Source organism: Peromyscus leucopus, chromosome 5 (genome assembly GCF_004664715.2).
Source record: "Peromyscus leucopus breed LL Stock chromosome 5, UCI_PerLeu_2.1, whole genome shotgun sequence".
Lineage (NCBI taxonomy): Eukaryota > Metazoa > Chordata > Mammalia > Rodentia > Cricetidae > Peromyscus > Peromyscus leucopus.
The window spans coordinates 138,650,059-138,670,101 of NC_051067.1; the positions used below are offsets into that span (position 1 = coordinate 138,650,059).

Genomic DNA, 20,043 nt, shown 5'->3' on the forward strand with positions numbered 1-20,043 from the left:
ACTGCCCTGTGAGATCAGGATGGAGTTCCTCTCAGCTTCCACCTAAGAAGTTGCCATCCTGTTACTTGGGGTGGCTTGTTTCCTGAAGTCCGAAGAAACAATGTTTCTTATACAGTTACACTGTAGGGATGCCTTCTGAAGCAGCCTGTCACCGGGTTCTTTTCCAAGCGCTCACCCATGGAGGGCAAGGCTCAGAGACCAGGCATGCACATTTGCATTTGTTGTTGACAACTGTGGGCTGTAGACGCCCTCCCTTCATAACCCCTGCTAAATGGGACTTGTAATCCCCTTCCCGCCCACTCTCTTACTCCCCAGGGCAAGAATGTGGACTCCTGCTCTCTGTCACCTGTCAGAATCCATCCCTCCTGTCACTGGCTTATATGGACAAGTCAGTCCAGGGTCACGTGACCTTGAGTTTCTAAAAACAGCTCCATCACCCACTCTGAACCAGGGCCTGAAGCAATGTCCTCCGTAGAGAGAAACATAAAGGACACTTAATCGCACAGTCCTTGGAATTATTTCCAGGAAACACTTGCAGAAGCCATTTGGGAGTCCTGGCGGCACAGTCAGGGGCGGCCAGGAAATGAGCGCTTCTCTGAATTACAAGTCTTTCTCTAAAGAGCAACAGACCATGGATAACTTGGAGAAACAGTTGATCTGTCCCATCTGCCTGGAGATGTTCACGAAGCCCGTGGTCATTCTCCCCTGCCAGCACAACCTGTGCAGGAAATGTGCCAGTGACATCTTCCAGGTAGGTTTGTTTGGAATTTGGAGGGTGTGGAGTGTCCCTCCATCCTGCATCAAGTGTTTGGAACCAAAGCCGGTTCCCTTAGCGAGCTCTCGGAGGCTGTTTTCAGTGGGCTTGAGTCATTTCCCTGGGTTTGCCTGTCAACTTCCTCCTCACTTCCAAATCCAGTTGTGTTTTAATTCTAAGAACCTGTTTGTCCTTAGTGAAACAAAACAGGTGGGCTGAATCTGTTTAAAAGTTGAGAATGAGCTACTGGCCAGGGTATGGGCGTTGGAGCTTCTGGTTGAAACTCTGAGTTACGAAAACAGCGGATAGAAAACCACTTCTTGCTGAGGAGGGTGTACTGTAGGTCTGGCTGTGGATCGGGGGAGGCCCCGTGTTCCAGGACCACTTGCGGGAAGCCCTGAGGAGTCCGTCTTGTGCGTGGTGTCAGAGAGTGAAAATAATCTCCAAAAAACTCCCCGTGGCATTACTCAGTTCCTTTTTTTTCCTTGCTGGGCAAGAACAGGCCTCTAACCCGTACTTACCCACAAGAGGAGGCACCACTGTGGCATCCGGGGGTCGATTCCGCTGTCCCTCCTGCAGACACGAGGTGGTGTTAGACAGACACGGGGTTTATGGACTTCAGAGGAACCTGCTCGTGGAAAACATCATCGACATCTACAAGCAGGAATCCACGAGGTAAGAGCTGCTCTCAGAGCCAGACCTACTGGAGGCTTCGTCTATTTGTTTTCAGCTTAATGGGTCGAGGCGCTACATGTTTGTTACTGGTCACTGGTTAATTGTTCCTTAAAAGGCTTCCCACGTCAGTCCTTCCCAATGAGACAGAGTTACTCACGAGGGAGGAAGGGAGCAGTATGCATGCTTCTGTGCCATCAAAGGTAGTTATGCTGAAAGAGGTGTGATGCCACCCCACAGCCTTGTATTCCATTCAGTTTAGACGTGTTGACACATGTCGGTTCCTTGTAAGTCCAGATCCTATGTTATAGAAAAACTCTAGTGCAATCATGTATATAAGGTAAGAAACATCACTGTCCAAAATACCCCAAATTCCCAGTTGTCTTGCCTTAAAACTGTCTAAACAACAGTAATCCTTATAATTTAAAAACACTGACATTATTGCTTGTCCTAATATTCACCCTATGGCACGTTCAAGGCAAGATACAATGCTGATTTTCAGAAACTTCATTTACAGAAATGGGAGAGGAAATGCATTTCAGGCTGCTTCCCTATGACTGCATACTCTTAGCATGATTGATTGATTGAGGTATGTCATATGCATTCATTCACTAAAACATTTTAAAGGCTTCTTATTATCATCACACCACATAAGCTATGCAGTTCCTTTCCTAGAGATGAAATTGCAGAGTTTATTCCTAGAAGGCACAGTGTGAAGAGCCCTGTCTCCATTCTGCACAGGTCATTTGAGTTCAAAATCTTGGTATCCATATGGAGATCATGTAGAAATGGACCCATTGTGATCCTTATTACAAGGGGCATGTGCTTACGGAACATCTGCAAGGCTGTAAATGCCTTGCACTCTTTGCAGGAAAGTTGTTCCATTAATCTAACATGTAATTATTGTGATTATTATGCCCATTAGTTTCTGCTCAAGATTCAGAGCTAAATTAGATAGCGCCAGGCTATAGAGGGAATTGAGGAAGAATTGCTGATGACATATTGCAGCCACCTGTTTCCCTTGCTTCCAACTCTACTGCCAAGAAGGACAGTGTTACCAGAGTCACAGACCTGAGTGCACTGTATTGCATCGCGTATCCCAATGGATACATCTATACAATGTCCCCACTCTCAGGGCTCAGGGGACATTGCAGAAGAAGGGGTGGAAAGACTCAGAGCCAACTGATCAGGGAGTTTGCTGTGAGACTGTGTCAGCTGCCCCCATAACTGCCCCCCATCAACGCGACTGCCTAAGTGTGAGCTGGACAAGGACAGGAATAGACATGGCAGAGTGGACGGGGACAGAGCACGAGGCTTCAGACCACAAAGAACTACAGGCAACTAAGGAATGTTGGGAATAGGGGAAGTGGTCTTCCCCAGCAAAGAGCACACCAGCTGGTTATCTGATTCCAAATGGTCAGTCCTGAAAACATAACAAGGGTCACATTGTACAGACTGAGCAGGTTTTATTTAGAAATACGTGTATATACATATATGCACTTAAAAACAATTTAAAAAGAGGCTGTGAATTTGGAAGAGAGAAAGCAGGGGTGGATGAGAGGTCTTGGAGGGAGGAAAGAGAGGGGAGAAATGATGTAATTGTAATCTCAAAAATAAAAAAATTCAACTGCACATTGTCTCCTTAAGAGATTACCCTGCCAGCTGATGACCAACCAATTATTAAAAGGCGTTTATGTGACTGTGGTTTCAGTGTCATACACAGTGCCTTCCAGAACAGGGGCTCCACAATGCTGGCTCCTTACGCAGCACAGAGAAACACAGCGCCAACAGTCTTCTGGGTTCTGTTTACTGCAGTTGTCTTTCCTTCTTAACACTCACCTAGTGGGAACCTCAAACATGAACATAATAGCATTTACTATGAAACCTGGAGGTCAGGAGATGTTAAAACTTGTAGTGTTAGTACAACTAAGAGACATAGCCTTGCCTTAACCATGAAGTCAGCCTGGTGCCTCCTCAGAGGATGGGGAACAAATTGCACAAAAACAATGAGCCAAATACCCACTACTCAAGCAAGAGCTGACTGGAATAGGGATAATAGGGATTTTGTGATTATGAAATTCTTACATTGTTTCTTAAACTCAAGTCACTTGAGGTATTTTTACATGGTAGTTGCCTAGAAGGGCTTAGTCACATCCAACTAGCTGTTCCTGAAGTTGGGGAGTCGTACCAGCCCTGAACCCCACACCTCAGGATATATTAGATGACCTTAAAATACCTTAGGTATGCAGAATAAGCTAACCTCAGCTCTCGTCTTTGGCTGTGTCCACAGAAAGCGAAAAGGCTGCTGGGATAGACTTTGAAGTATCATTCAACCCTGGCCTCTCACAAAACAGCTGGAGTCTTGACAAACCCTGGCCTTATCTGTCATTCTGCATGCTGATGCACTCTCCACAGTTTGGCTTGGGCAAGAGAAGGCACTAATTTGGTTAATACTATTATTGAACATAGTGATTAATTTGTTGATCTAATAAGCAAAATGGCATTGTACTGTGTGCTAGACCTGCCAGGAGCTTTACCTGTGAATCAAGTGTGATTCCTTGATGCTCCCAATAGTCCTCTGAGGTGGGTTTTATTATCACCCTATCAATTTTTTTGAATGCTTATGCATGTGTGTGTGTGTGTGTGTGTGAGCTTTGCATGTATGTGTGTTCGTGTGTGGGCAGGTGTATGCGCACATGTGTGTGGAAGGCAGTGGTTGATCAGATGTTCTGATCTGTTGCACTCCACTTCATTTTTTAAAGACAGGGTCTGTCTCTGAAACAGGAGCACCGCTGGCCGGCAAGCTCCAGGGGTTCCCGTTAGTGTCACGTGTTAGGATCACAGCCACACACCACCACACTCTGTTTTTAAAGACGCTGAGAATCAAGTCCAGGTCCCTGTGGTTGCATGGCAAGAACTTTACTGACTAAGACATTTCCCAGCCCTGATTAAGTGCTGCAACAGGAATGAAATACACGAATACTTTCATTTTAAAGAGTCCTAAGCAGGACTACGAGGCCTCCAGTGAGAAGGGGTGCTCCCACCTTTCTGTCTCACACTCCTGTCACTCCCCAAGGGCAATAACTTTCAATTCTCCTAGCTGCTTCCTGCTGTTTATCACCAATGGTAATTGTGTTACTGGTTTGTTTTTTAACACAATTTTTAGATTTATTTACTTTATTTTATGGGTATGAGTGTTCTGCCTGCATGCATGGATGTGTACTATGTATGTGCCTGATGCCTGTGGAGGTCAGAAGAGGGTGTCCAATCCCCTAGAACTGGAGTTCATAACATGGTTATGAGCGACCACGTGGGTGCTGGGAACCCAACTCTGGTCCTCAGCAAGAGCATCATCGTGTGCTTTTAACCACTGAGCCAATTCTCCCAGCCGTGTGTGTTGCTGTTATATTTCTATCTCCTGCTTTTGTTTTTCAGTGTTAGGGGTGGGGTGAACCCTCTCAGTGCTGAATTCTGCTCTCAACTTGGGAATTCCTTCCCCCTTGGAGCTGTGTTTTATCTGTTGGCTTATGGTGTTGCTTCTATGAACCACATCTCCATATGTAATCTCTTAAAATGTCCACTGAGTCCTCCTCTTTATAGCCTGCCTTCACAATATCCCATGGAGCTTCTGCTAAAGATTTTGGCTGCAGTTCTAGAAACTTCCTAGGACCCTCAGCTTCTTGTAGGCTTCTGCGCAGCAGGCCATCAGCAGTAATGCAGCGGAAGGAAGTCACTTCGCTTTTGTCAAGAGGTTTCCAACGTTCAGCCTTTGGTAGACGGCTCCCATTTGTTGCCATCTTACCTTTTGTGTTTCTTATTTTTATAAAATTGTATTTCCTTGATCTCTTTGAGAGTTTCCCCCTGGAAACATAGATAACTGCCTCTGCTCATTCTGCCCCATTTCATTATTCCCAGGTCAGTGATAACTGACGTCAAAGGTTTAATAATGAATTTAAGGCCACACATCAACACTTGCAGAAGTTGAGCTGGAATTAAGCTTCAGATCCCTTTAACGACAGCAGGACTAACTGAACTTCCTCACCAGGACTTAATGCTCACTCCTCAGTAAACACTATGGTAGCCCCAGCAACCCAGGGGACCCGAGAGAACAAGCTACAGGTGCCCGCAGTCCTGAACAGTGAGAGGCCGCTTCCAGCACGCAGCTCTGAGCCTTGAACAGCAACTGTGTGACCAGCCACCCTCACCTACCTACTAGAAAGGGTTTGCATCCTCATTCTCTATGCCCAACTTGTTTCAGGTCTGTTATGCGGTGTAAGTTGTCCACGGGTTTTTCTTATGACTTACTAAAAGAGATTGGTGCCTCTAGGCCCATGCTGCTCCTAAACAAAGCAAAAAACAAAACAACAACAAAAACTACTAAAAAATAAAGGGTATTGTGGGAAAAATGAGTAAGTGGAATCACAAAAATAAAATACAAAATTCTATCTGTTTCCACATGTTCAACGTCTGTGTTTCCTGTACCGCGTGAGCTCGCTGACACTGTCTCTGCTTGTATCTGCAGCCATCACGGCCGCCCAGGCGGGCAGTGGTGCACTTGGGACATGTGTAGGGAAGATAAGCTACTTTAGCATGCCTGTGCTGTGTTTTTTCCAGTGGCTAACCTCCAGACTCCAGCAAAGCCCAAATTAACAAAATGTGCAGATGGCTTGGAGCAGGCAGGGACCACCTTGTGACTCCTACTCTCCAGATAGCCCCAAAGTCCCAACCGATCCTGGATTTATCCACTTCCATTTTCATTTTGATTTTATCACCCATTCATTCAACTAACATTTCAGCAGCACTCCTGTCTGTGGGGAGAAATGCTCTAGACACAGGGTATACAGCAAAGAAGACCACAGACGTTGGCTCACCTTATGGTGGAGGAGGAGACAGGCCTGGGAAGAGGAAACGATCTTCCCATTCACGGCCACACTTCCTCGCTTGAGTCTCAAATAAACCGGGAATCAGGAGGCCGTAGATTTCATGAGCGCATACAGCTTCAGGACCAGACAGAGATTCCTCTTGCAAACACCAGATTCCAAAATCTTGGACCCGGAAACTCGTGAAACTTCCTTACGAGAGCTTTCCCGGTATTTATTTCTGCCAGTGTCAAGTACAGGACTTCTACCCATTACCATAGAGATCTATCACCACGCCTCCTGCCCTCTGGATCTGGTACTGCAGCTGCATAATCCCACACACCAAGTCCAGGGTTTCTAAACCCTTGGACGCATGACTCCCAGGAGAGAGTGTGTTTTACATCACACTACGTCTTTACACATCTGAATGATATAAAATACATATTTTGGTTTTGCATATGCATGTTTACATCACACAGTGTACATAGGTAATCCACACAAATACTTGAAGCAACACTTTCACGTTTAATTCTTGCAATTCCTACCACAGGTAATTCACGGTTTGGCTGCTCTATTTCATTTTGATTTTAGAAACACTGTCTCTTACTTGCTAAATGGGTTCCTTGTCCATACAACCCTGTGCTTTTTAAGAAGGAGATCTCATCAGCAACTGGAAAAAAAAAAGTAGTGGCTGAAGTGAGACGTTTCTATATAACTACATTTGGGACTACGGGAAACTTGTGAATTTGGATTTATTTTCAAACCTTTCTAACAGTCTGAGTCTTAACTTTTAAAATGTTACATGTGTTTATTTATGGTGTGGGGGGCGGGGCGGGGTGTGCTCATGGAGAAGACAATTCACAGCAGCCAGTTCTGTCCTTCCACCATGCAGTCCTGGAGGGAGGGAGGGTAGCAAGTGCCAGTACCCACTGACCCATCTCGCTGCTCCCAGGCTCAGTCTTTATGTGGGATACATCCAATTTTCTGGGTTTTATATAAGGAGGCAACACTTATAGCAAACTGATTCTATATCTCCTTGGCGCTTCAGTTATCAGACTTGTAGGTAGGAAAGGTTTTCTGGGTGCCAGAGGCTGAAGGGCGGCACTGAGCAATCCCACCAGCCTAACTAAACTGGAGATGGAGCTCACTCACAACTTCCTCTCCATCCATAATAAGGTTTCCAGAAACCTGTGAGCTTGTCTGTGGGCACAGAGCTGGAATGAGTTCCAAATGGTTGGCGAGAGTCCAGGGCAGAACTTTCAGGAATTTCACGCGTCAGTTTTTAAATCTTGAACTGATGCAAACACACCATAAAATTTGACAAATGCTAACTGGCGAATGAGTGTCTGTGGTCCTGAGTCTCAGCTCAGGCAGACAGAGATTTGTCAGCACTAAAATGAACATGAAAAGCTCTGGGTAGTTGTTGATATGTATGTATCTTCCTACCTCCTCCCAGGCCAGAAAAAAAGTCCGACCAGCCCATGTGTGAAGAGCATGAAGATGAACGCATTAACATCTACTGTCTGAACTGCGAGGTGCCCACCTGCTCTTTGTGCAAAGTGTTTGGCGCCCACAAGGACTGCCAGGTGGCTCCCCTGACCCATGTGTTCCAGAGGCAGAAGGTAGGAACTTCAATCCCCCTCTTCCTCAGCCCCTTCTAAGCACTATCGAAGCAGCTTCCTGTGGCTAAAAGGGGGAGCCCAGCGAAAGGAAGGCTGTATGTGGGAGGCCCTACCGTCTTGCAGTTGTTCTCAAGTTGACTCTGTCCAAGGTTGTGGAGTTGGCCAGAGAGGGAGAATGCTAAGGTTCAGGAAATGGCGCAGAAGGGCTAGGTCACTTTCTGTGACCTTTGGAGGTTGCTGAAGATACCTAGTGTTAAGGGGGCTGGTCAAGGGCCAGCTGCTAAAGATGACTCAGAGTTCAACACAGACAGGAATTAGATGGTCTTCACTTCCCCTTCCAGTCCTAGAATAATTTTTATTGCTCATCAGTAAAATGTTCCCCTGCCCTCCCCCACTTTCCTTACCCGGGGGAGAGTCAACCATGGTACCCAGCTACAGAACACCTTGAAGACTGGTCCTCCGGCTGGCCCTCAAGTCGCCTAGGCCAGATGCCAAAAGGCACCCTTGAATGTGGTCCATGTCCCTCTCCCCAGGGAGTGAATCTGGGCCTCCCCATTCTGACTCAGTGGTCCTCCCCTGCTCATCGGCCCTGCATCCTGCTGCAGCAGCCCAGAATTCATGAAAATGAAAGGGGGGCACATGTCGGGACATCAGCCTCATCGTTGCATCTTCCACTTACAACCATTGATTCCAATTTTACCTCAGGGACCAGAGTTGAAATCAATTTGGAAGCCAAACTTTTGTAACACCTGTCATAATCAATAACCATGATTTGCATTTGTTACTATTACTTATTTTCAACTTACTTTTTTACTAACTTTGATTCCTCCTCTCCTTGTCCCCAAGGCCTAGCACGGTATAGAGCTGAATGGTATCTGCTTTTGATAACTTTCCTCAGAGGCCTGGAAATTCATGGGATGGATAGAGGGATGGGGAGTAGGAGTCCCATGCCTTTCCTTTTCAGTCAGAGTCCCTTCACATTTACTAATAGGTTTCCATAGTAATGTCCACATGTATTGATGACTGCACGTTTTTTGTTTTTTGTTTTGTTTTGTTTTTGGTTGTTGTTGTTTCAAGACAAGATTTCTCTGTGTAGCCCCGGTTATTCTGGAACTCATTTTGTAGACCAGGCTGCCTCGAACTCATGTAGATTCAACTCCAGTTTTCAAATGCTTTACAACCAGTTTTACTGGGTTTTGGACTGGACCTCTCCTTTGAAATATGAGAAAATTCAGACTCAAATTGGTTACACGTCTTCTCAATAACCTGGAGAAGTTCAGGCCAAAGGGAGATGAGAACTAGATTTCCCAAGTCTCCATTCAAACTCCTTGTGGCCCCCTGTCCAATTTGGGAGGAGGGTAAATAGGAAGAGAACATTGCTTCTTGGGCTAAAAGAACACAGGAATTTTAAGGTTGTGATAGCTCCGCTAAAGCCAGCCTCATGTGACAGTTCCAAGTTTGTGGGACAGTCTGGTGAACATTTGCATGTGTCTGCACCACATTAGCATAATAGGATTGAAATACACATATGCCCAATAGATAAATATTTACCGCATTTATTGCTCAAGTAAAATTAGTCCTGAGCTGCCCTAGACAATTCATTTTGAGCTCCCAATGTCACATCTCTGAGTCTGTCACATTGTTCCACTTATGAACAATGTTTAGAATTCTCCAGCTTCAATGCACTATTATTGATGGCTTATAACAGGGTGTTCTTCATGTTTTGAACAGAATCCAGGTCTTCAGCAATAATGTGATGAAAACTATGGAACCTTGTCCCACACAAAGCCAAAGTTTGCTCACAATATCAAGAGGCTCCATGGTTTCCCATGACTAGCCCCCACCTCAGCCTTTAGATGGGATTAATCACATTTCCTGGGTTTTATATAAGGAGGCTACACCCACACCTACCTCTTACAGTGACTTAACTCACACCTAAACTAACAATGACAGAACATTCTGGCTTTCCTTGGCCACCTTCACCCTCAGACTTGCTTTCTGGGGCCAGAGGCCAGAGTGGCATCACCGAGCAACCCCACCAGCCTAAACGGGAGATGGAGCTCACCAGCAGCCTCCTCTTCTTCACTCCCAGTAAGAACATGTCTCAGGAGAAATCCGTGGGCTCGTTTACTCCTTAGGGATTAAATCCCCCCCTACCCCGGAGGATAGTGATGTGACCAGTTCATGATGATCCGTGGCTAGGAAACGCTGTTTTCTCTTCATTAGTCAGAACTCAGTGACGGCATTGCCATACTTGTGGGAAGCAATGACCGGGTCCAGGGAGTGATCAGCCAGCTGGAGGACACCTGCAAAACAATCGAGGTAAGTCAGCTGACTCACAGGGATGCAGAACCAATCCTAATACTCGTAGGGTCCAGAGGTTGGCTCAGTGACACACTGAAAGTTCCCTCCCAATGTTCCAGTCTTTCCCTAGAGAATGGCCTCCTTCCTGGCACTTCAGAGAACTCACCTCACAGTTTGATGAGGTAGACTTTTACCACAGTTGCTCAGTTATTGTGTGTGTTCTGCCTCAGTCAATTCCTTCTTAAAGATTAGCAACAAGACAAGTCAGTCGCCAGCAATGGAAGTGAGCACTATTGCTATTATTTAATAAGATTTCTTGGTGGAAGCCTGGACAGCCTTCAGAAATGCTGATGGTGCTTCCGGGAGTCTTATGAAGGTGTCACCTGCACACCTGGGCTCTCAGAGCAGCCATCATGGGGGACCCTGAGGAGGAAAAAGGTTCCTTCAGCTGTGGCTAACAGGCTGGGGTATTAACCACTCAGCTTCCGGTACACTGTTCTCATTGTTGTGTGCAAGGCCCCTCTTATAAACTATTATTTCCTCTTGTCCCCCTTTCCCCAAGATAAGAGTTCTAACATGTTGGATGGTCTCTGTGTGTCCATTCACATAAAATATGTATTGGGTTTTTTTGTTTGTTTGTTTGGTTGGTTGGTTTTTTTGATTTTTTGAGACAGGGTTTCTCTGTAGCTTTGGAGCCTGTCCTAGAACTCTGTAGACCAGGCTGACCTCGAACTCACAGAGATCCGCCTGCCTCTGCCTCCCAAGTGCTGGGATTACAAGTGTGTGCCACCACCGCCCGGCTCATGTATTGTTTTTTAATGCATGTGTCTTAGTTACTTTTCTATTACTATGAAGACACACCATGACTAAAACAACTTATAAAAGACAGCATTTAACTGGGGGCTTGCTTACAGATTCAGAGGTTGAGTCCATGACGATCATTGTGGGGAGCATGGCCGCAGGCAGGTATGGCACTACAGTAGTAGCTGAGAGCCTACATCTTGTCTGTAAGTTGGAAGCAGGGGGAGAGAGAGACAGAGACAGAGACAGGCAGAGAGAAAGAGACAGAAAGGAGACAGAGAGACACAGAGACAGAGAAAGAGAGAGAGACTGGGTCTGATGTGGGCTTTTGAAACTTCAAAGCCTACCCCCAATGACACTCCTCCCCCAACAAGGCCATACCTCCTAATTCTTGTCAAAACAGTTCCACCAACTAGGGACCAAGCATTCAAATATATGATCGTGGGGAGTCACTCTCATCCAAACCATCATGGTATGCATGCCTTTTAATTTTACAATTGCTATTGCATTATAGCTTCTTTTTGTTTTGAACCAAGCATTATGTTTTTCAGATCCATCCGTGTTACTGTAAGCATGAAAGGGAACAATCTCCCTTATTCTGAAGATCTTACAGGCATGAAGTGTGTGGTCTCATTACTTTCCTATTACCAAGGCAAAATCTATTATTACAAATTGAAGGCCAGGTCCTAGGGGATGGGATGGCTTCAAGACTTCATTAGTTATCATTTCCCATCTTAGATTCACACATCACTAAAATTGATTTCCTTTCTTCTCCACACTCACATTACTGAAAAGACCTTTGGTACATGGAGATTCACTTACAGAAGAAAATTTTTCTCTTGGTGAAGAGCCTAAGAAATTCAGAAATGGGCAATGTAAACTGTTTTCTCTCTCCTTACTTACAGCGAAGACCAGTCAGTCACTGGCCATGAATCAGCACTCCAATATGGGGCTCCGTTGGGTCTGGTGTTTATAAATAGTCTGTTGCTTGTGTCGAGTGAGGCTGTCTCTAGCCACCTCCTGGGACTGTGAAGCCTCCCCAGAGATGTCTTTGTGGAGAGGTTGGCTTCCTGTCTGGGATAAAGACATCAAAAGATGTGTGGAAAGTCCTGCGGGCCACTGAAGCCTTGGGCAAGGGAAACAACTTGACTTTGGCTGTGTTTAGGAAGGACAAGGGGCATCTGTCACAGAGGCTAGCCAGAGTCTCAGCAGGAAGCAGCGGTCTCTAGTTACACTTGAGAACAAGCCAAGAAAGTACAGGTTTAAAGCTAATTCAGCAGAAAGGGTTTAGTTAGGGACAGTATGGAGAGCAGCCGAGGTCAGGATCATCACTCCTTTCTTACTGGTAATGTCACCATCCAGCTTGGTACACTCTTATAAGTATTTCCACAAAGTCCTGGAAGGTATGCTCTCACTCCTTTGAGTCATTAAGCTATTGGTTATCTTTAAAGTGTTCATATTTATACCAGGCTTGGTGATGGACACCTATAATTCCAGCTACTTGGGAGGGTGAGGCAGGGGGATTAGAATTTCTAGACTAGCCTATATAGAAATAAAATAAAATAAAAATTAAAAAGGATAAAGAGTGATTTCTAGCACACAAAGACGCTGAGCCCAACCCCAGTTCTTTGAGGGAAAATTAATCTACCCACGTTCACATGTTTATTTCAGTCATTGGGCTTATTGGGAAATAAGATTTTTTTTAAAAGCACCGTGAGCATAGGGTTCTGCATATTGTGTGGGATATACAGATTCATACCTGACCATTTTGAATGCTCACATTCATATCCAACCAGTACTTTCATGGGAGGGAAATGCTAAAGGGCCAGGACCTTTAAACAGTACAACTGGGGTTGGGAGTTTTGTTGTTCATTTGTTTGTGACGGGTTCTCCCTCTAGCCCAGACTGGCCTTGAACTCATGGCTTTTATGTCCTTTCTCAGCCTCCTGATTGCTGGGATTAGAGACACAAGCCATCATGTCTGGCAATTTTCAATGCCTTACTTCCGTATTCCTGCCTTTCCCACCGTTGTAAAGTGAGTCCAGTGTTTTTATAGCTAGTAACACCAGGCGGGAGTGAGCAGATGTGGTAACACCAGGCGGGAGTGAGCAGATGTGGTAACACCAGGCGGGAGTGAGCAGATGTGGTGTGTATGGGTAAGCATGGCTCTCTCTTGTCAGTCTGGGTGGTTCATGTGGAGATGGAGGGGCTGCCTCAGAGCCACACGGAGACCTTTAATTATGACTCCTGTGCTTCAAAAGGCCTGAGGCCAGGCAAACATCCACCTTGCTCAACTCTAACTCCTACAGGGTGGTGGAAGAAGGAACAACTTAAATTCTTTGTCCTTCAACCTCCTCAGCTTTATAGTGGGCTGATAACCCTGTTTCACATTGCTTCCATGATAAAAGGGGTAAGAGGCACATTCAAGGAGCTTACTGTTACACCATGCCTTCCCTGAATCAGCATGGAACACACACGCTTGTCTGGTGATAGGAGGGAACCATCAGTTGATGGACTGGAAACCGTTGTCAGTGGTGTAAGAAGATTATCAGAGCCCTGCTTAGTCAAAATGGCAAAATTGAGCAGCTCCCTCCAGGGCGAAAATGGCAAGTGAACGGGAAGTCAGCCTTCACTCTGTTCTTGTGAGAACCCCAAATACTGCCGAGGAAGGGAGAATGAACACCTCTGGGGGGCACGCTGTCTTCTGCAGAGCATAGTGAGCTAACACCTATGCTCAGGGAGCCACATGGCTTTCCTGAACCTGCACCCACCTGCCCTCAGGCTTCACAGCGTTTACCCAAGAGGGATTTAAATGGTGTGGATTGGCCCAGAAAAGCCCTGATGCCAAGGCTATCAACAGCAAGCATGATTTAAATGCCACACATCACTTCACTATCCTCACATGTGAGCATCAGCTGGGAGACCCCAGAACCCTGGCCAGTACAGAGTTGTTTTGATGAGAAAGGGCCCCAGCTGAGAGGGCTTGTGCCCAAAGGTCCAATGTGTTCCTTCACTAGAAACATTCTAGTCTGTGTTCACGGGACTTCTCCAAGCGTTTACAAGTGGAGCCTTGCAAATGAATGCTTGGGCTTACTAACTTCACTCCTTAAGATGGGTCTGTGTTCAGTGTTACTAACTTGATGTCTTTTTCTATTTCTTTTTGCGGGGAGAGCAGAATGGGGCTTTTGAAGTACTGAACCTCACATGCAGTCGCCTTTCTGCACAAGTGTGTCCAGACGAACGCTGGAGGAATGTGGAGGCGACATGAATGGGTGGGAGAGTCACAGGTGCACAGCGACAAGCGGCCAGGCTGAGGCTTTATCTTCAGGCTATTTTGGACACAGAGCTATGCCCCATACATGGCGAAAGCAGCGGTCATAATCACTTTAGAATTTCCCTGTCGTGCCTATGGCACATGCCTAAACTGGGTCTGACGTTTTGTCTTGACACTCTGAAACTGCCTGGGAATGGAGAGAGGAATGTTGTAGCCTGAAGGACATCAGAAATATCTCCACATTTCTAAGTCATGGAGTCTTAGAGCTGTAGAGTCAGAGACATCATCAATTAATGTGGGACTGCCACTACTATACACATCATCTTTTTAAAAATTGTCCAGAGATTAAGTGGTTCCATAGCTTTGAATAGTTGTGTTCAGAGTTTCTTTTTGAGGAGTAGACAAAGTAGAGATTTGGAATATACATTTAAGTATTTATTTCCCTGGGACAGGATGAAATGGAGTGGAATCAAATATTTATATGTGCAAATCATTTGATCATCGTCCAAACCCCCACGTTCCAAGAGTTTATTGAATGTTCCACTGTGTTCACATAATGCTGGGGAAGAACTATGTCCTAAATATTTTTTTTTTAAATTCTTTGGGAGACCAGCCACCTAGCTCCCAAATAAATACATGGAGACTTATTCTTCCTTATGAATGCCCGGCCTTAGCTTGGCATGTTTCTAGCCAACTTTTCTAACTTAAATTTTCCCATTTCCCTTTAACTATGTTTTGCCTCTGGACTTTTTACCTTTCTTTATGCTATATATCTCTTTTCTTCTTACTCTGTGGCTGGTGGCTGCCCCCTGGCATCCTCCTCTCCTTTTCTCACTCCTCTCTCTTCTCATTTCTCACTCTTCTTTTATCAAGCCTAGATTTCTCCTCTTATTTATTCTCTCTGCCTGGCAGACCCACCTATCCTTTCCCCTGTCTTTCTATTGGCCATTCAGAGCTTTATTAGACCAATCAGGTGTTTTAAGCAGGCAAAGTAACACAGCTTTACAGAGCTAAACAGATGCAACATGAAAGAATGCAACACATCTTTGCATCATTAAACAAATATTCCACAGCCTAAATGAATATAACACATCTTAAACTAATATTCTACAACAGTACTGAATTTGGACAAATGTTTATTCTAGTAGAGGATTTAGATAGTTAATCAAAAGTGTAATGTTAATTTTGTAGAAAAATAAGTACCTAAGAAAGAAAAACGAACCAATAAAAATCCAACCATTAAGGACAGGGAGACAGCTCAGGGTGTGTCATGCAAGCCTGAAGACCCATGTTTGATACTCAGAACCTATGTAAGAAAATCCTGGAATGGTGGTACATGCTAGTGATCATAGCGCCAGGGGATGCAGGGACACGTATGTTCTTGGGGCTTGCCGGCCAGCTTAGCATAATCATTCTATTATTTTTCTATACAAAGCTTCCTTTTGCAATTGCATGTCCTTTTTAAGAAATTGTATATGTGTGTGATATGCTTATGTGTGTAGTTTACATGGATGTGTTTGTGTGTTATGTGTGGGGGTGTATGTGTGAACATGTATAGAGGGCTGAGGTCAATTATCAGTTATCTTCAGAAATTGTTTACCTTGTATCTCACTGAGCCCAGAGTTCACCATTCTGCTTAGTCTGACAAGCCTGAGCTCTCCAGGGAGTCCCTGTCTCTGCTTCCCACACTGGGATTACAGATGGGCTGGCATGCCTGACGGCTTTTGCTGGGTTCTGAGCACACAACCCCTTGTCTTTATGCGTGTGGGGCATTTTCCTCACCGAGTCATCTCCACAGCCCTGTACATCTTGTTTTGTATTGTTGCTACTAATTTTAAAGATGGCTAAAAACAGCCTCTCCATCTTGGCATTTCTTTAAAGGCTACAGTCAGTTAATGGCTTTAGGTCAATGTTGAAGACAGCCTACCTACTTCTATGGGAATAGCTGAGTACCTGATTTGCTTTTATTTTTCTTTGGGGTTTCAATCTTGGTTAGAAACACATATTCTACCTGTCCGCATCTTACCATGTCAGTGTGCACAGGATATTCTTCCCTTTATGAAATAACACCTCCTTTATTGCATCCATGCTTGGTTCTCCTTGGCAGTGGGGTGAATTATACTTTTATTAAGGTATTATAGACAACTTTAATTTATTCTTCTAAGGAACCAGAATATAACAGTTCTGGCAGACACAGGAGAAGAGTCACCCTGCAGCCAGGAGCTTGTCATCAGTAGGCACCTGTCTACTACATCAGACGACAGTGGCTAGTGCATTTGAAGTGAGTTAGTTCACTGGCTGAGCACACACATGCAGGTGCAAGGTGTAAGCGCGCGCGCGCACACACACACACACACACACACACACACACACGCACAGCATAGAAACCAGAGACACCAAAAAGAAGAAAATGGAAGCTATATGAAAAAAATAAACTTACATAGCTTATTTAACAAACTATGTATCTTAATTCAATTACTACCTAGAGAAGTGGGAGAGGAAGGATGGGAAATGGGCCTTAGTCTGTTTATTGAAATAGATAAAGTACTATGATTAAAAAGCAAGGAGAAATCTCTGAAGAGAATAAGGTTTTGTGGAGAAGAGAGAAATACAGTTGTGATCATGCTTTTTCAGGTAATAACTGCCCTTCAAAGTTTCCTATCTGCAGACACACAGATGCAAAGAAATCTGCATTTTCCCCATGAAGTCTACATTTTCCCCCTTCTACTTTTCAGGTTACTACATGGTCACCATTGAAAGTATCGCAGGTTCATATTTACAGGGACACTGGAAGGATTGGATTCAAAATGATTGACTCTTTATTTTATTGGGGAGCACATGCCTGCTGCTTAATTAAACTAAGCACATTGATAGCCAGAGGTGTTCATTAATTGTTGACAGCATTCCAGAGGTCCTGCTCCTAAGAAAGACAGAGAGGCACCAAGTCAGAGGGGACAGAATGGCTAAGTGAGGTTTGTTATTCCCGAGCATGTCCCATACGAACCATCAGGTTTACCTGAAAACCACAATCTATCAGTCTTAGGACTCCAGAGGAGAAGGCTGAATTTCCACATTCCAGGGCAGATCTGTCTCATGTCACAGTCTGCAGAGAATTATCTTAAAGGCCAAACAAGCAAGAGAAGAACATGCCTCTTTTCTGTTAGAAATTAGAGAATGTAATCATTTTGTTTTGCATTTATCATTTATTATGAATTTTATATTCACCATTTCCTGAACCCTGAGAAATTATGGCAGGGTTTTGGGTTGTGCGATGCCTGGTAGAGAGTAAGCAGTTAGTTAATTTTATTGAAACAATGAACTAAGAGATATACATCTAAAACATTTTGAGAATTCTTGTCTTTTAAAGCCCTCCTTCAGCATAGTAGATCTGATAAATGGCCTATGTTCAGTTCATAAACTTTTTTTTTTTTTTTTTTTTTTTTTTTGGTTTTTCGAGACAGGGTTTCTCTGTGTAGCTTTGTGCCTTTCCTGGATCTCACTCTGTAGACCAGGCTGGCCTCGAACTCACAAAGATCCGCCTGCCTCTGCCTCCCAAGTGCTGGGATTAAAGGCGTGCGCCACCACCGCCTGGCACATTTTGTGTAAGTTTTAAATTTTTTATTATTTGGACTGAGCATAGTGGCACATGCCTTTAATCCCAGCAGTTCAGAGGCAGGTGGGTCTCTGTGAGTTCGAGGCTAGCCTGGTCTAAACAGTGAGTTCCAGGACAGGCAGGACTGTATAGAGAAAACTTGTCTAAAAAAAAAAATATTCTTTAACAGTTTCATACATGTATATAATGTATTCTGATATCTGTCTCCCAATATCACTCTCTCTGGATGTTTTCTACTTCCCAACACCTTCTCTGACTTTCTGTTCTTATATGAATATATTTAGTTAGGTTACTTGCATGAACTAGGTATGGGGCTATTTACTAAAAAAAAAAAAAAAAAAAAAATCGAGCCTCACCTTCAGCAACCATTAACCGCCAACAGCTCTGAAGGTAGGGGCGAGAACTCACGCGCCCTCTTCCCATACATGACGTCGGCAGCTCAGGCTTGTGCAGGTCTTGACAAGTAACCACAGCGTCTATGAGTTAAGGAGTGCAATGGCCACACCATGTCCAGAAGACAGTGTTTTCTAGCGCTCTTCCCAGCCTCTGACTCTTAGGTTCTTTCTGTTTCCTCCTCCTCTGCAATGTCCCTTGAGCCTTAAGGGAGGGAGGTGATATTGATGTCCCATATAGGGCCGGGCAATCAATCATCATGGATTCTCAGCAATTTGACTTGTTATGAGTACCTGCTCACACTATTGCCCAGTACAATCTAATCTATAGATATGAACATGCAGATGTAGATGGCAGTTGGACAACATGCCATTTTGTAAACAATAATAGAATAGTAGATTTCCACCTGGGCCCTGGGCCCTTCCCGGACATGACCCTTAGACCAGGTTTATGGGACCAGTCATAAGTTCCCTAAAAATCTTTTTTTTTTTTTTTTTTTTTTTTTTTTTGGTTTTTCGAGACAGGGTTTCTCTGTGTAGCTTTGCGCCTTTCCTGGGACTCACTTGGTAGCCCAGGCTGGCCTCGAACTCACAGAGATCCGCCTGGCTCTGCCTCCCGAGTGCTGGGATTAAAGGCGTGCGCCACCACCGCCCGGCTTCCCTAAAAATCTAACAAGAAAATGGCTGGTTATTCTCAATAGCACCACTATTGTCCATGTGGGCACAGCTTACCTTCCAGGTCAACCATAGCATGCAGGGTCCACCAATGGGTAAGGCCGCTGATGGTTTTTCTTTCCCAACAGCATGCACAGCACCTGTGAAAACTACCCAGCAGGGAGGGAGCTTCCAGCTCAGTTATAGCTTGGTTATGTTCTGCAACCAAGTATATGATGTCTTTAGTAACAGGATTTTACCATCTAGCTCTGGTGGGCGATCAAGAGCAATGGCATTGGCCTGGATTGTCTGTCTTAGGAGCCTCTGAGGCCTCCCTGACAATACACAGAGGGGTGTACCACACATGGCATGAGGATTTTTATTTAATAAGCTATGATCCTACTTCTAAGAGTAGCATTATCCACCTATTAGTATACCTCTGTCTAGACTCAGTTTTGATTATATTTTAAATTTAACTGACAAAGCAATGGAGGTTTCCCTAAGTTTTTTTCACACACCCCAAATTTCTGTTAATGTTTTTCCCAACTCCCACCCATCCCCCATCCCTGCCTAAACCTTACCATTCCTGGTACCCCTCTTCTCCTCCACACATGCTCTATTATCCTCTCCCCTGTTAAGCCTCCTTCTCCTCTTTTTTTTTTTTTTTTTTTTTTTTTTTTTTTTTGGTTTTTCGAGACAGGGTTTCTCTGCGTAGCTTTGCGCCTTTCCTGGAGCTCACTTGGTAGCCCAGGCTGGCCTCGAACTCACAGAGATCCTCCTGGCTCTGCCTCCCGAGTGCTGGGATTAAAGGCGTGCGCCACCACCGCCCGGCTCTCCTTCTCCTCTTATGGGCCTTTTAGACTTCCCAGCTTCTACAGACATTTCAAATTAAACATACAAAACCTACAGATTCAAAACCAGGATCCAAGGACAAGAGAGAATGTGCTGTCTCTCCCTGTGGTTTCCTCACTTTATGTAAATTCTGTCAAGCTACTTACAACAATGGCCACAGCTGGGAGAGAGTATGAGTTCAGAGTTCTCGGCTCCAGGCCAGGCACCAAGAATGAATGGTAGAAAGTCTTTTAACATGACATGTCT

At 44.8% G+C, this 20,043-nt stretch overlaps 1 protein-coding gene across 4 annotated transcripts in view; it reads left to right on the plus strand.

Annotated features, from left to right (window-relative positions):
* Positions 1-413: 413 nt before the first annotated feature.
* Trim55 (tripartite motif containing 55) overlaps positions 414-20,043 on the plus strand; it is a 48,503-nt gene continuing 28,873 nt past the window's right edge. For 2 of the 4 annotated variants that reach the window (XM_028864527.2, XM_028864528.2), the window contains exons 1-4: positions 414-751; positions 1,257-1,429; positions 7,742-7,907; positions 10,134-10,229. In XM_028864527.2, coding sequence (XP_028720360.1) covers positions 584-751; positions 1,257-1,429; positions 7,742-7,907; positions 10,134-10,229 — 603 coding nt within the window. In that variant the 5' untranslated portion in view covers positions 414-583. The remainder of the gene's footprint in view (positions 752-1,256; positions 1,430-7,741; positions 7,908-10,133; positions 10,230-20,043) is intronic. The other 2 variants (XM_028864530.2, XM_028864529.2) reach the window with 1 other exon arrangement.